At 38.3% G+C, this 15,534-nt stretch overlaps 2 protein-coding genes across 4 annotated transcripts in view; one reads left to right on the plus strand and one right to left on the minus strand.

Annotated features, from left to right (window-relative positions):
* Positions 1–686: 686 nt before the first annotated feature.
* On the plus strand, positions 687–5,278 carry orc4 (origin recognition complex, subunit 4). 2 transcript variants are annotated; one of them, XM_032556405.1, is made up of 13 exons: positions 687–787; positions 1,273–1,344; positions 1,427–1,503; positions 1,621–1,711; positions 1,784–1,859; positions 1,934–2,019; positions 2,123–2,323; positions 2,777–2,950; positions 3,012–3,098; positions 3,857–3,965; positions 4,040–4,135; positions 4,870–4,937; positions 5,018–5,278. In XM_032556405.1, the coding sequence occupies exons 2-13, from the start codon at positions 1,288–1,290 to the stop codon at positions 5,198–5,200; spliced, it is 1,305 nt and encodes a 434-aa protein (XP_032412296.1). In that variant the 5' UTR covers positions 687–787; positions 1,273–1,287; the 3' UTR covers positions 5,201–5,278. The 2 variants fall into 2 exon arrangements, with proteins under 2 accessions (XP_032412296.1, XP_032412297.1); XM_032556406.1 differs by lacking the exon at positions 687–787 and having other exon boundaries at positions 1,274–1,344; positions 1,427–1,507.
* A 726-nt stretch (positions 5,279–6,004) lies between these two features.
* Positions 6,005–15,534, minus strand: part of acvr2ab (activin A receptor type 2Ab) — a 38,808-nt gene continuing 29,278 nt past the window's right edge. For both annotated transcript variants that reach the window (XM_032556404.1, XM_032556403.1), the window contains 7 exons: positions 15,233–15,376; positions 15,014–15,157; positions 12,723–12,868; positions 12,146–12,260; positions 11,930–12,068; positions 11,730–11,860; positions 6,005–11,522 (listed from right to left, as the gene is read on the minus strand). In XM_032556404.1, coding sequence (XP_032412295.1) covers positions 11,328–11,522; positions 11,730–11,860; positions 11,930–12,068; positions 12,146–12,260; positions 12,723–12,868; positions 15,014–15,157; positions 15,233–15,376 — 1,014 coding nt within the window. In that variant the 3' untranslated portion in view covers positions 6,005–11,327. The remainder of the gene's footprint in view (positions 11,523–11,729; positions 11,861–11,929; positions 12,069–12,145; positions 12,261–12,722; positions 12,869–15,013; positions 15,158–15,232; positions 15,377–15,534) is intronic.

A 15,534-nucleotide genomic window follows, 5' to 3' on the forward strand; every position in this document is an offset into this window, starting at 1 on the left:
TTAGAAAAATACAAGAAAAATAACATTCACAATTTTTTCACTGCTTACTATTACTTTTATTTTTAATTTAGCTGTAAATCATCTTCATACAACATGTAATTTTTCATGTTTCATTCTTTATTTCTTAGTTCTGTACAGAATACATACAAATATTAAAATTACATATTTTATTACGAAGACACGAAACATTGAATATTAAATAAAAAATACAAACCCTGTAAACAAATAAAACAGTTTAAGGAAATAAATATAGTGATAAATTCAGTAATGTAATTTGAACAAAACAAACATGACCCCAGAAAATAACAATAAATGTTTTGAATGAGCAATGATACTCAAATAATGACAGTAACTGTTTAAGGAATTTTAACGCTTTGAAATATAAATACAATATATTCAAATGTTGTTGTTTTTTATGAAAAAAGACGGACTATAAATATAAACAAATACGCCTGCGTTATAATTTTCTTTGCCCCTAGAGGGCGACATTTAGACATCTCTGTTTCTAAACTTCAACTTCCGCTTGATATTATTGTTGTATTATTACTATTTTTAATTCCGAAGAATATTTTTATTTAGTTGTGAGTTTATGTTAAGCCTGTTTGTTATATCTTTTTATTTTATTTTTTATTTTGTATTTTATTTCGTTTCGCTACTCTGTGCCGCTTTCTGGTCGGCTGCCTGCTTCAGCCAATCAGAGGTGAGCTGCAATCATAAGAAGGAAGTGGTCATCAGTGATGCATTCCCGCGAAGATAGAGAAGCATTTTCACCATAACACTTTTAGGTAAGAGACTTCTCCTGTCCGGCTACTGTCTGTGCCGATTCTTATATTAATTAACTCTTTATTAAATATATAATTAAAGGTTCGTTATCTCAGAATTTTGCAGCTGCGGGCTGATTTATTAGCGAGGGAGAATGGAATGAACGTTACACCAAACTCTTGGTTTTAATTCAGCAGTTTTAGGAATTTTATTGTTTCTGACAGTTTATAAGTGGTCTCAATTAATTGTTGGAAAATATTCTTTAAAAGTGATGCCCTCTTTACAATTCGGCTTACAAACCACCCCGCTAGGCCATCTGTAGAGTATACTAAAGACGTAATTGATAATAAAACAAGTAATAACTACTGACGGATCTTTTTAAGAGATTTAGTCATTGCCGACTTTTTTTGCTTTCAATGATTTAGCAACATGAATACATATTTGTTGATTTAAAGTGTAGAATGCGCACAGAACCGATTTGTTAAAACATTAAACCATATGTTTTACAGGATTTTTCACATCATCATGAGTAAAAGAAAAGCAAAAGATGCTCATCTACCTATTGGAGAATGCATCAGTCAGGTTTGAAATGAAGAACTTTTTTCCTTACTTTGTTCATGTTGATTACATCATAAATTTGTAGTTAACTACGTTTTATTTTCAGGTTCATCAGATTTTAAGGAAGAGATTTTGCCATCAGCAGCTTCCTGATAAACCAGAGGGAGTGGAGGCTCAACACAAGTAGGTGAATTTATCCCTGGTTTTGGAATAATTTCACCCAGGTTAGCTCACAAAAGTGTCCTAGTAAAACAAAATTTACAATATAAAAATGGAATAATGTTGAATGTTTACCTGCAGACACCTGGCGGAGCTGCTGAAGCGAACTGCGGTCCATGGAGAGAGCAACTCGGTGCTAATTGTCAGCCCTAGAGGATCGGGGAAAACCATGGTGAGCCTCCATCGGGTTAGCGTTGGAAAAGCACCGTATCCCGAGGCGTGACGTCTGTTTCTGTGTCTGCAGCTGCTGAGGAGCGTCCTGAGGGAGCTGTCACAGGAAACAGAGGTGCAGAAAAACCTCCTGCAGGTTCACCTCAACGGTAAGCTCCACCTGCTTCACTAGACGATCTCGAACAGAGCGGTTTTCATGCATCCTTTCATCAATTCTTTTCAGGCCTCCTGCAGACAGATGACAGAATAGCTCTGAAAGAAATAACAAGGCAGCTCCAGCTGGAAAACGTTGTTGGCGACAGAGTGTTTGTGAGTAACAACGACTTTACAAGACGTTTTTGCAGAGAAAACTTCTTGCACAGTTTTCTCTGCAAGAAAACTGCTTCAAAACCAGATATCTGTCTGACTTCAGGGAAGTTTTGCGGAGAACTTGACTTTCCTGCTGGATGCGTTGAAGAAAGGCGACCGCAGCAGCAGCCGTCCGGTGCTGTTCGTCCTGGACGAGTTCGATCTGTTCGCCTGCCACAAGAACCAGACTCTGCTGTACAACCTGTTTGATGTTGCCCAGTCTGCCCAGGCGCCCGTCGCTGTAGTCGGCCTCACCTGCAGGCTGGTGGGTCATGAATACATGCATTATTCAGGTTAAAGGTCAAACCTTCTCTAGCGCTTTTGACAAGACATAATTTCTAAGCCCTTGTATACACAAAAACAGACATGGCACATTTTTGTAAAGGATTAATTTTATTCACTTATTTTGAAATGTCTAGAATCTGTCAAATGTGACTAAGCCTGTCACAATCACAAATGTTTCTATATAATAAATTGTCCCAGAAATGATTGCAATGCACAATAATATTGTTATTTTCAGATAATTTTTATGATGGCATAATAAAGCAAGTGCCTTCTCAGACAAACTTTAACTTTGTACAGAATATGCCACGTTTCAGATGGAAGACATTTTAAATATTCAAAATAAAACAATAAATCAAATAGAAATATAAGACCTCACACAACCAAAACAATAAATAAAATGGATTATAATGACTCTCTGGGTTCTTTGTTCCAGGATGTGTTGGAGCTGTTGGAGAAGCGGGTGAAGTCTCGGTTTTCCCACCGTCAGATCCACCTGCTGAGCAAGCTGACGTTCCCGCAGTACCTGGAGCGGGTCCGAGATCAGCTCAGCCTGCCGGACGACTTCCCGGATGGAAAGTTCGCTCAGGAGTGGAACGCCGCCGTGACGGTGAGTCAGTAAGTCCTGAAACGGAAACAGGATTTCTTGATCTTGACTTCGTCTCCTGCAGACGCTCTGTGAGGACAGATCGGCTGAAGAGGTTCTGCAGAGACATTTCAACTCCAGTACGGACTTCCGCTCCCTGCACACGCTGCTGGTGAGACAAATAAAGCAGCACATTACTGTAAAAATTGGTAGCATTAGCTTCTGTTAATGTTACTTAGTGGTTTATCAAGAGTTTCCGTTTGTTTTTTTTTCACCTTTTTTAGTGGTTTAGAATTAGCTTCTGCTGATTTTTGTTATTGACAATAACTACTGATGATTTTAGTGCAAGTATATTTTCACCATTATGTCTATTTTGAAAACATAAGATAAAGAAAATAAAATTATGTTTATGGTTGAAAATATGCAGGCTATGATTGTTTTGAGTTAAGAAAATAAAATAAAAAATTTCTAGAAAATTTCTGAGATTAATCCAAAAATTTTTTTTTTTTCTTGCAAATGTTCAACTTTTGCTCAGAAATGTCTATAAATCTGAGATTAAGACCTGACTTTTATGGTGGAAATTTACTCCCTTTTTTTCTATCTACGGTGACTCAACTTCACCATTATTTCCATGACAACCAGGATGGCCATCTTGAAAAAAAATTGTTGTAAATATTTCTATAGATCCAGTTATGTATGATTTTGCACTGAAAGTCTTCATCTGGGATAAATAAAGGATAATTTAGAGGAAAATTAAATTTCCCTTGATGGTCATGGCTGCCATTTTAAATTTTTCAGTGGATGGTGGGTTTTTTTCTTTATTTTTTGTTTAAAAAAACCCAGCCCTAGATTTCATTCACATGTGAAAGATTTTTTTCTGAATTATTCAATGTCCTGCTGCACCAAAAGAAGGAAACTTATTCCTTTCAGATGTTGTGTTTGAGTCGAGTCTCGGTGGCCAGGCCGTCCATCACGCCGGCGGATCTCCTGGACGCCAGTCGCTTGTGTCTCGCCGACGCCAACGCAAACATGCTCCATGGTAAAACAGTTCACCTGAGTCCCGTCCAGAGTTTCACCTCCAAATTAAACCTGAGATTTCTTCTTCTCTGGCAGGCTTGTCGATCTTGGAGCTGTGTCTGATTATCGCCATGAAGCACCTCAACGACGTCTATGAAGGAGAGCCGTTCAATCTGCAGATGGTTCACAACGGTAGGCCTGGAGATGTGAATGCAAAAATAAATTAAGTCACTATAAATTCTGTTTTCTGCAGAATAACTCAGCTTCAAGTTTCACACCAACATGAGCATAAAGGGAAAAAACGCTGCAACTATTTAAATATTCAGTGTGAAAATGTAGGAACTTATCTGTTGTCACAAAGTAGGAAAAATATGAGGTGAAAGATCTGAAAAAGCAACACATCATACCCTGAATCACTAACTGATGAGAAACAAACTCATTGACAAATCAATCTGGGTTGGAAAGTCGTCTCTAGTGCTTTAGGACTCAAGAAAACCTCAGTGGAAACCATTATGGAAACATGGGAGGCCTTTATTTATATGATTTTCCACTTAACACTTAATGAAAACATGACATTTTAAAATTAGAATATATAAAAAAATCTGTTTTTAAAAACAAAAATGTGAGCTTAATGAAAAGTGTTTCCAGAGGGAGGAGACATGAAAAGAGGCTGATCAACCAATCAGATTTAGAGTTTGAGAAACTTCACTTATGTCACTTTAGTCTGCAAATAATAAATCTAATTATATTTTTATGTTTATACATTTAGACAAGATAGACTAAAAATGTCAACAGTTGATCATTGTAGATGAAATATTCATTCTGCTAAATAAAAACACAAATTTCTGATTTCTGGATGCCAAAACCTAAAGTTCAGCCAAACACATTTTGAAGTGTTTTTAATAACTTGAACTCTTTGCATTTAGAGTTTAAGAAGTTCCTGCAGAGGAAGTCCAACTCCATGTATAACTTTGAGCAGCCGGTCATCATGAAGGTAAGTTTCATTCTGATTTAGCAAACAAGCTTTGCAGGTAGATCTTGTTGTCATAGTTACGTCTTTTCCCCCCACCACAGGCCTTCGAACATCTGCAGCAGCTGGAGCTGATCCGACCTGCCGACGGCGCCTCGGCTAAAACCCAGAGGGAGTTTCAGCTGATGAGGCTGATGCTGGACCACGGTCAGATCATGGAGGCGCTGCAGAAATACCCTCAGTGTCCTACGGACGTCAAGCAGTGGGCCATGTCGGCGTTCGCTTAGGCTCTGGATGTTTGTTAAAATAAACCCAACATTTAGTTTCAAATATTCACAATAAATTATTAAAGGAAATAAATGCTACTTTCATAATTTTTTTTTTTTTTTACTGAATCTAGGATCTGAATTTGGCTTTGAAGGTTCTCTCTGCTACCACCTAGTGGCGTTTATGTGCAAACATTTACTGCAATAGAGTTTAGAACAAATCTGCAAACATTGGCCTCCAAATAAATCCACCTGTGTGATCAACTTAATTACAAATAGATCCGATATTTTTCCATGTGATTCTGTTGTCAAATATTTATTACACGAAAAAAAACTGCTTAAATATTTAAAACTTTAGCTGATTATTTTAATACAGTTAAGAGCCATTGCAGAAGGTCCAAAAGTTGGAGACTCCTGATTTATGCCAAGGAAAACAGTGGGAAAGTTCTGTGGAGGGAAGATCTCTGGTCTGGTGAATTTTCTACATTTCTAACCTGGTGGGTAAAGTTAACAAATATGGTGGCAGCAGAATCATGCTGCGATTAATGGTAGTATTTTGAAATGTTTATGTGAGAGATTATACAGCAGCAATAAAAAAATGTTTTATTTGAAGGATTTTCATACAAGAAAGAGAATTACTCCTCTTTAAAAAGATAATTGTTTTTTCTGAATTGTGTTGTAATTTTAGGTTTAAAAACTCAAAACATGCAGGGAAAATCAACTAATTATCCCAGAAAAATTAAATTTGTGTGATAATTCCTCCTGAAACGTGACTTCAGTTTTCAAACAAATCAATCGGAGACACAATAAAGACGAGAGTGAGCGTTCACAATCTAAAAACACATTTATTTACATCACGTGGATCACTTCAGCTGATAAAAACCATGTTAACGTCGGCGGAGAGCCACAGCGCTGATCGGGGATCAGTCGTCTTCTCTCTGATGTTTCCAGGGTTTCTACGCTGCTCTAATACTTTTCTCTCCTTCTTCTTAACAATCCAGATAGCTTTCTATCTTCACATTATTTTTACAACAAGAAATTTACAGTCACAGTTAAAAAATAAAACTAAACAAAAATCAATTTGCTCATTGGTTTGAGCTTCAGAAACCCTCCGTCGCCATGGTTAGAGACGGAACCAGCAGATCTCAGATCAGCGCTGCCACTTCAGAGTCTGGAGAAATGTGGGGTGAAAAACAGCCGTAGTGTTTGTGTTTCTCTAGTCACCGAGGTTCAATGTTTCCTCTAAAATCCTTTCCAACAGTTGGGGGGAAAACAGGAGATCAATGCGGAACGAAGCAGGGCTCCTACACAGCTTCAGGATTATTTTGCCAAATAAGCATAAAAGTTAAGGTGGTACGATTGTGATAAGATATTTAGCTTGTTTTGTTGATTTTAATTTCATTTTCTCACTTCAAAATAACAACTAAAGCTGCTTTATCGTTCAAGCTAACATTTTAGAGTTTAGTGTTCATCTTAAGATAATTAAATTTCCGTCTTGCTTTAAAACTTGAGCTCGTTTTGTTGACAATTTAATTTTCTCACTTCAAAATAAGGAGTTTCATACTCAACTCAAACGTCAACTATGTTTTGTTTGCCGTTTTAATCAAAGTAACAAATATTTCAACTTTAAAATGTTAAATTTTTTGCATTGTTGCGCCATCTTAATATCTCAAGAAAAGACCTCAAGTTGTTTAATTCAATATTTTACTTTTAGAAATAAGAAAATAAGAATCTATTTTATTATCTTGATATGGAGTCCTTTATTACCATTCCTTTTTTATCATTTTAAAGTAAATATTTTAAAAAATAAGCTTGTTTTGTTGCAACAATAGCTTAATTATTCCATCATCTCAACATATTTATCAAATTTTCTTATTGGTTTAACTTTCTTGTGATGACAGGAGCTTAAATTAATTACTAGAGCTCTTACTAAGACTTGTATTGTTGAATAACTTTGAGATATTCAGACTGTCAGCTTTATTATTTCCTTATCTTAAAAGATGTGTATCATCTCAAAACAATCAGAAATCAAACCTTTTTTTTCTTGTAACGGTTCGATTATTTCATTATAGATACATTTTGGTCTTGTGCTTATTTTTATTTCATTTTTTAAACTTATGCTATAATATGTTTAATTTTCTTATGTCTAAACAATAAGATTGGTGCTTAATTATCTAATTGTGTCGAGAAGATAATGAGTCAATTTGCTCATTTCAACCCCAGCATCATGACAGAAATACCAGAAAATAGGAGAAAAATGCTTTTTCCACAGCAAATTGTGTTTTACTGTGTAGGAACCCTGGAAATACTCGTGGTAAATGATTGTGATTTCACATTATGGAGTATTGCAATGGCTCTTTGAGAACAAAAGTTAGGGTAACTAAACAGCCTCCCTGAGGAACGCCTCAGGCTTAATGTTGATTATTTCCTTTTAATTCAAGTGCTTCACAAACATGAGCTATTTTTAAAGAATTTTTTCTTTTTTTACCATAGTAACGGGCAACTTTCACACACAAAGTGAATGTAGAGGAAACACTGAAGTTCAACACGCACTTAGAAAGATTCAGCTCAGAGTATATAGTCAAGAACGGGTAATTATGTCTGTACAGATCCTAGACTGCCTAAAATAGAGGGGCTTGGGGGGCGGGGCAACAAGACACAAATGTTTCACGGGAAGTTTATACGCAGAGCAATGTGAGGTGCTGGGCTGGAGAAGGTCACTGTGGAAAACTGTAAAAGCCTGCATGCTCAGTAACCCATTCATACACCTTCATGTGGCAGATTTAACCAAACCTGAGGGGAAACAACGGTTGTTTGGCAAAATGGCAAACATGTTTTGCTTTTGTTGAGCATTGGTGAACATAAACTAGATTTTTTTTTTTTTTAATAAACTGAATTGTTTGGTGCATAAATGAATACCCAAACGTGTTGCTTTTACCATTTTCTACAGGACAGGGCACAATCACACGACACCAGCCGAATGCGAGGCCCTCTACAGTTACACCGGGCCGGGCTCAATCCATCAAAGTACACACTTTATATATATATTTATATTTATATATATATATATATATTTATATAGAATCCAGGAGTCTGTAGAACATTCATTTTCGGTCGTTTGTCCATAGACTGAATAGAAAGAAGCATGTTACAGTTTATATCTACTGTTTTTTTGAGTTGATGAAAATATTTCCTGAATTAGAACCCACCCACAACCCCGTAGTAACGACGACGACAAACAACCGCAAAACGTGCCGACTCTGTATGACTTTATCGAGAGTCGCACCTGAGCTCTGATCCCCGAAACTTCAGGCCAGAAAAAAAAAAAAAATCAAAAAATAAATACGACATATCAATATGCAAGGTCAAAAAAAACAACTAAAATGCTACAAGGTATTTGTGTGTGTGTGTGTTGAAAGCCACTCCTGCAGCAGATCCTACAGAGGTGTAGGGCAAAGTTTGCGGCACTGGTTGCATATAAACTCGCTAGAACTTAGAAAAGCATAGTACTGAATCCCTGAATGGTGTTTATCGGCTGGGGTCGGTTTCCTGATCGCAGTTGAAGCTGATCCGTTATTACAGCGGTTAAATATCCAAATGGGCTCAAACACTGCTTGAGTTTTTGCATTTGAGAACACACAATACTGGGATTTTCTGAGTTAAATGGGTGAAAATGAGGAAACTTCTTTCCAACTTCAACAGAAGCTTTCAATTGTCGTTTTGATTTCTTCCTGATTTTGGTTCGTTTGCCACTCTTCTACCCCAAAATTAATCCCTGCGAGTGAGGTAGTGCTTATTGAAGGGCTGCTGGAGATTTCTTTTTCTCGTCCCTGACCTTTGAGGAGAGCTGCGTTTGAAACGGCAGCGGCAGCAGAAAGGAAGCAACAGACGCTGTTCTCGTGCTACAGAGTGGAAATAAGATGATGGCTTCGACTTCCTTCAGGTTTGCTGTGTTGTTGTTGCAAGAAAACCGTCCACAGGTTTATCTCAAGCTCTAGTTTCTGGATTTTAACTGAAATTAAAGTGGAAGTTTGCATAAACTCATAAGGATAATTGTCGTTAATTTTGGGCTTTTGAGTTTAAGGATCTTAGTGAGGATGTAAATACATCTATATTCAAGGAAAAGTTGCTCAGATGTGGCTGAAAAAACCCAAACTTTGGATTTCAGATAAAAGGAAACAGACTAAAATGTTCAGTAAATGTTGAGCACAGTGGAGTGCTATCATGCTGAGGGTCAAACACAAAGAGATAAGAATCGATAGTGATGAGAATATAATTTCTCAGAATTAATACGTTTTTTTCCCCCAATTAATACCTAGTTTTGGATCTAGAATAGTTTAAACAACAACAAATATAACTTCTTTATTTGTTAAATTTAAGTTTTGCTGCTTATTTAATTGTTGCGTAGGTAAAATCAATTTTTTTGACCCTCAGGTTCTTTCAGATTTTGACACTGGTGTCCAATATGTGGCCCAGGGGCAATTTGTTGCCCTTGAAATGATTTTGTTCGGCCCCCAAATGGCAGCAATTTGGCCAAGAATATAAAAGAAAACCATTAAGGCAACAATTTATGTTTTGGATCTTTAATTATATTAAAATTTCACAAAAAAACCTAAATTTAACTGACTGTTATCTATTTCATTAATTTTGTAGTTTAAATTTGCCATTTAAAAGTTTCTTGTGTTTATATATTTTGAATAAATAATGAACACTTTTAGTCCAGATGTGTAATTCCACGACACTTTGCGCTATCTGAAAAGACGTTGTGCTTTACAGCCAATATCAAGTTATTACGGTAATTTCACCCCCATGTAGCAGGAAGTGAAATTAATCTGATGAAAATCTTTTAATAGACGGTAAATTGGGAAAATAACTGCTAGATATAGAAAGTTCCAGTTGTTATGGATAAATATATTTACTCACAGGACATTTAAAGAACTTTGCACAATTAAAATAAGCAAAAATATTCAGGTGGAGATTTAAAATATAAGACTCAGAGAGTTAAAAGCCCAAAATTAGTGACATTTACACCTGTGTTATGTGGAAACCTGGTGTCTATAACTGCATTTTGTGATGTGTTTGGGTTTTTTCCTTCTCCTCTGGAAGAAGTTTCCTCATGTTTCACTTTGTTTTTGTCAAACTGCGTCCTGCGAAACCGCCCCGAAGCTTGAGGAGACTGCAGGTATGCCGGCACCAGTGTTCAACGTCCCTCAAAAACGTCTTGTACATCCGTTTGGCCTGACATCGACGAGAGTAACTAATACAGACAGGTAAGAAATGGCACCAGGATGGAGGAGGAAGTGGGGGGAGGGGCTCCACTGGCTGCGTCTACAAGGTTCCCAGAAGTCGGCGGGTCTGAAGCGAAAAGCGGCGTTTTGAATGAGAGAAACTAAATCGAGTAGCAAAGATTCCTGAGGTGTATCAAAAAGAGAGTAACCGAACAACCGGATCAGAAGCAAGCTGGCGAATACTGAGCGGCTCGTTTGAAAAGAACAATAAAAACCACAAATATCCAGTTCTCAACTCTACTTATTGATTTAGCATCAAGTTGAAACCAAAGGGAGCAGGAAGGGTGAAACTGTGAGCATCTGAACTGAGGTATAGCTGGCTGAAGGAGGCGTATGGTTTGGAAATGGACCCCCCTCCCCCGTGAAGATGATTACCAGGTGGTCTGGCTCCGTGATTCACTATGTACAGCAGCAATACACTATAAACATTCAGAAGCCGTTGCTTTGTTGGCAGAACGATCGTCGTTTCAGAAGAAGAACAGCTTCTTGTTTTTTCTTCTTCTTCTTCTGGTTTTTAACACTAAAATGCGCTGAGAGTTCAGTGAGGTTTCTGCGAGTTCGTCTCGCGTGTGGATAGAAAAACAATACATGATCAAACCAGCGGGGTTTATAGTCGTTTCTGTTTTGTTTTGTTTTTTTTTCCCTTCAAGCGTCATCGTCCCGCTTGGTGGAAAGAGAAAAAAGAAACAGAAAATCCTCAGGCACACGTATCAAAATGAGGTGGATCTCGACTCGATGCGGTGAGGAACCAAAGAATAAGACAAACGTAAAAAAATTTTAAAAATAAAAGAGGAGGGGGAGGACAGGAAGTCGACCAACCAGGGTCGGACGTTCGCTCCCCCTCTGGGTCGACTAGCCGATCATAAGCTGGACTCCTTGGGCGGGAGGTCAACGTTCGTCACCATGGTGACCACAGTGACGATCTCCTCGGGGCCGATGACGGGGGCCTGGCGCTGCATCTGGCTGATGCGCTCCTCCACGCAGCCGGCGGACAGGCGCGCCTCGGCCTCGTGGTCCCAGCAGTCCTCGATGGTTTCACACAGCATGGACAGGCCCTGGGGGCGGCAGGGGTTAAAGGTCACAGCTACACCTTCATGGTTCATAATATAACAGATATTCACCTTCCTAAAATAAAGCCACTTTTCGCCTAAATCCTCTTTTGGCAAAAAATGACTTTGGCATGTTTTGTTTGTTTTAACCTGGATAATTACTAAAATGACAATGAAATGACAAATGAATGGCTGAAGGCGTCGGACGCTCACCGTGTGTTTCTGCCAGCAGTCCCGCAGGCAGGGCCGCAGCTTCTTGTGGACGACCACTTCCTGCATGTCCTCCAGAGACGGGTGCTGGCCCACCTCCTCCTCAAACGGCAGCATGTACTCATCCACAGGGCCTGCAGACACAAACAAGTCAAGCCCAGCTCCTCTGCTGGAAGCAGTCGAGGCGGCTGCGTCACCCTCACCGTCTGCGGCGGTGCACCGAGACGCCAGCTCCCACAGGACCAGGCCGAAGGCATACATGTCGATGCGCAGGAAGGAGTCGCGCTGGAAGTTGATGGCGCCCTCCAGGACTTCAGGAGCCATGTAGCGGCGGGTTCCGACCTGCAGGAGAGAAGAGAATGATCAGAGGAATCCAGATTTAGCGGGAGAGATGAAACTGCAAGAGGAGTTCATGTCACCTGTCCGTGTGTGTCTCCTGCCGATTTTCCAGCCTCAAACTTCAGAGCCAGGCCAAAGTCAGCGATGCAAGCCGTCAGGTTGTTCTTCAGCAGAACATTCTTACTCTTAATATCCCTGAAAAGGAAAAAGTAAAACAAAACAACATAAAATATCTCCTGTGTGGAAGGAAGGCGAACTTTTGAGTAGGCCTGTTATGATAACAGTTTTTTCTGGACAATAAATTGACCCAGAAGTTATTACAATAAATGATAATATTGTTGTGAGACCATTTTAATGTAACATAATAGTAATGGCATAATAAAGTAAGAAAACATTCTGAAAGATCAATAAACTTTAAGTTGTAATGGACATTTCACACTGGAACTGGAAGACATTTTAAATATCCAAAATAAATAAACAAAACAACAAATAAAATGAATTATGAAGTCTCTCTAAACAAAACTGTCCTTCAAATGCACCACATTAAACCCTTTTATCATCCAGATGTTGAGAGAGAAAAGAGAAAAACAATAAATCATGCAGATGTAAATGACTGGGCTTGTTTTAATTGATTTATTTCTTATTGCGACAGGCTACCTGTGGGAGATGGACGGCTTGTGTCCGTCTTTGTGTCCAGGGATGTCTTCGTGCAGGTAGGCCAGGCCGCGGGCGGCCGACTGGGCGATGTGGCACAGCTCGTTCCAGGACACGACGTTGGCCTTCAGGTAGTCGGTAAGGGAGCCCTGCTCACACACAGAGAGGTTCTGGTCACTAAATCACCTCTGCTCAGGACACAGAGGTCAGTTTTAGCTAAACAACAACCTGAAATCAGCTTCTGCCTTACAGTGTTTGATAAAAATCACAGCTCAAAATCTAAAAAAGAATTTTTTTCTGCAATTATAATCTTTTTAGATGCATTTTCTTTAACTTTTGTTATAAATTAGAGCAAATTCAATACAGTTTTCAATAGGTTTCGGCTTCTTACTACTTTTCAAGCTGGATGTAAAAATTTTTTTTAAAATTTAATTTGTTTTCATATTTATTTTATTTTTTCGTCTGACATTTTACATGTTTGAAATAAAGATTTCACTTCAGTTCAAACATCAGTTCCTTCCTTATTTTAAGATAAAATCAGAAAGATTAAAATACAAAAAAATATATTAAACTAATTTTAAGATTAAAGAAGTAGAAAGTTACAAAAGTAATAATAAGGTAATTTTTAAAGAATCATGTCCAGGCAGTATATTTAAGCAAAACAAAATGTCTGACAAAATAGAATAAACATGATTAAAAATAAATTTTAAAAATAAGCTTTAAGTAAAAAAATAAATAAATAAACATAATATAATAAATACATGCAATAAATTTGGGGAAAAACCCCAAAACAAATGTAGATTAAACTGAATATAAAAAAACCAACTACTGTTTGGCAGTGTCTCCATGACCAATGCACATTAAATAAAAAATACAATATAAAACAAGCAAATAACAAAAGAAAATAATAAAAAACAAAAAATTAACATGGTACCATTATTTATACTGCCATTTAAACTTAGTTTTTATTCTCTAGTTAAGTACAAACTGTTCTGTTGACACTGCGTTGATTTATTGAGAAGGAAAACATTAATCAATACTGTTTACCCATAAATGAATGCAGATCAGAATGGGTAATAAATATGAGATTCTTTAGGTTTAGATAAAACAAACAAAATCTAATAGGAGCAAAAATACAAGATTTTTTTTTTCATTAAAGACGGGTGTAGTTATAGGTAGTGACCACTAGAGGGCAGATGGCTCCTACAAATGAACTGATCAACTCAGCTTTTGTATAAAAAACAAAACAAAACGTGTTCTTTCTTCTGACGTGTTTGACTTTTTCCCCCTGAAATTACCAGTCAGTCATTTTCTCTTTGAATCCCGTCTTCAATATCCACGTTTTGATTACATGACAAGACTGAAACTCGGGGAGTTTTGCAGGAAATTTAAAGCAAGCCTCTGCATGCAGACTTCCCCACACAAAGCTACTCGGATGCATCGAATATCAAGGCATAAATCAAGCGTGAAGACGCCGCTGAACTGTGCAACCACCGCTTCAGAGGAGAACCTCTAAAGAAATTCTGCAGCTTTGCTGGAGCTCTGCCACCACATCTAGAATAAATTGGACATTTTTCAACCATTCTGATGCAAAAAAGCCTGCTTAGAGCCAGCAGATCCCCTTTAGAAGCTGCAGGAAGAACAGAATCGATTACTAACCTTTAACTTTAACTTTCTCCAGCTGAACAGAAACAAAACTGAACTTATGATGTTTGGAACTAAAGAGGAATGTTTTATAATCAACGCACAGATTCAGTTATTACAGCTGGAAACTTGAGATCAGGCCTGAAATTTGTCCTGAACCTTCTTAGTCACATAAAGACCGTTACAAAGACGGTCTTCTATCACCTGAAGAACATTTACAAAATTAAAGGAAGATCTAGAGAATCTCATCCATGCGTTTATCTCGAGTTGCATTGATTGCTGCTGCTGGCGTTCTGACTAAAACCAGGAACATAGAGCACATCGCCCAGTTCTACAGTCCTTCCACTGAGAGAACAGACTTTAAAATACTGTTGTTAGTTTATAAATCACTGAACGATTTAAGGATCTGCTGCATAAAGCTCTGCTTTGCGCCCCCAGTACCAAACATGAAGAAGCATTCAGCTTCTATGCACTGCAAATCTATAACTGTTGAAAAACTGAGTTTGTTTAAATCTAGACTAAAAATCCACCTTTTGAATCATTATAAATAAAATATTACTGGTTTACTGTGTGGTGTGTTTTATGATTTTGTACTTGTGAGATGTGCTAAACAAATAAACTTGATTGATTGATAAGATTGATTGCTGAACCTTGTCGTGGTAGGTGGTGATGAGCCACAGCTCCAGGTCCAGGTTGTTGTTCCTCTTCTCCACGCCGATGAACTGCAGCAAGTTGTCGTGCTTCATGCCGCACACGCTGTAGATCTCATACTCGTTCTGCCAGGAGAGTTTGTCCTGCACCCGAAGAAGAAGATTCAGCTTCACCGCTCTGCTGCTAACCCAGCGCAGGTTCAGGTGAGGACTACCTACCTGGATGGGGAAAATCTTCACCGCCACATATTCGTTTAGCAGCTGGGCCTTCCAGACGCAGCCGAAGCGCCCCCTGGCTTTCAGCTCGATGAGCTGCAGCGGCTTCTGGCCCAGGATCGGGGAGGGAGGCGAAGGTCCTGGATCCTGTGGAGAAGCAGAAGGAAGAGAGAAGGTGACAACATGCCCTCTGGTGGTTTTACCCAGAGTTTTTATTGCTTTATTTCATGTTTCTGCTGTTCGGACTTGTGGGAGTTCGGTCCGGATTTCAGGGAAGTTGTTTTTGGCTGAGGGCAGGCTGCAGA

This window comes from Xiphophorus hellerii, chromosome 24 (assembly GCF_003331165.1).
Source record: "Xiphophorus hellerii strain 12219 chromosome 24, Xiphophorus_hellerii-4.1, whole genome shotgun sequence".
Taxonomy (NCBI): domain Eukaryota; kingdom Metazoa; phylum Chordata; class Actinopteri; order Cyprinodontiformes; family Poeciliidae; genus Xiphophorus; species Xiphophorus hellerii.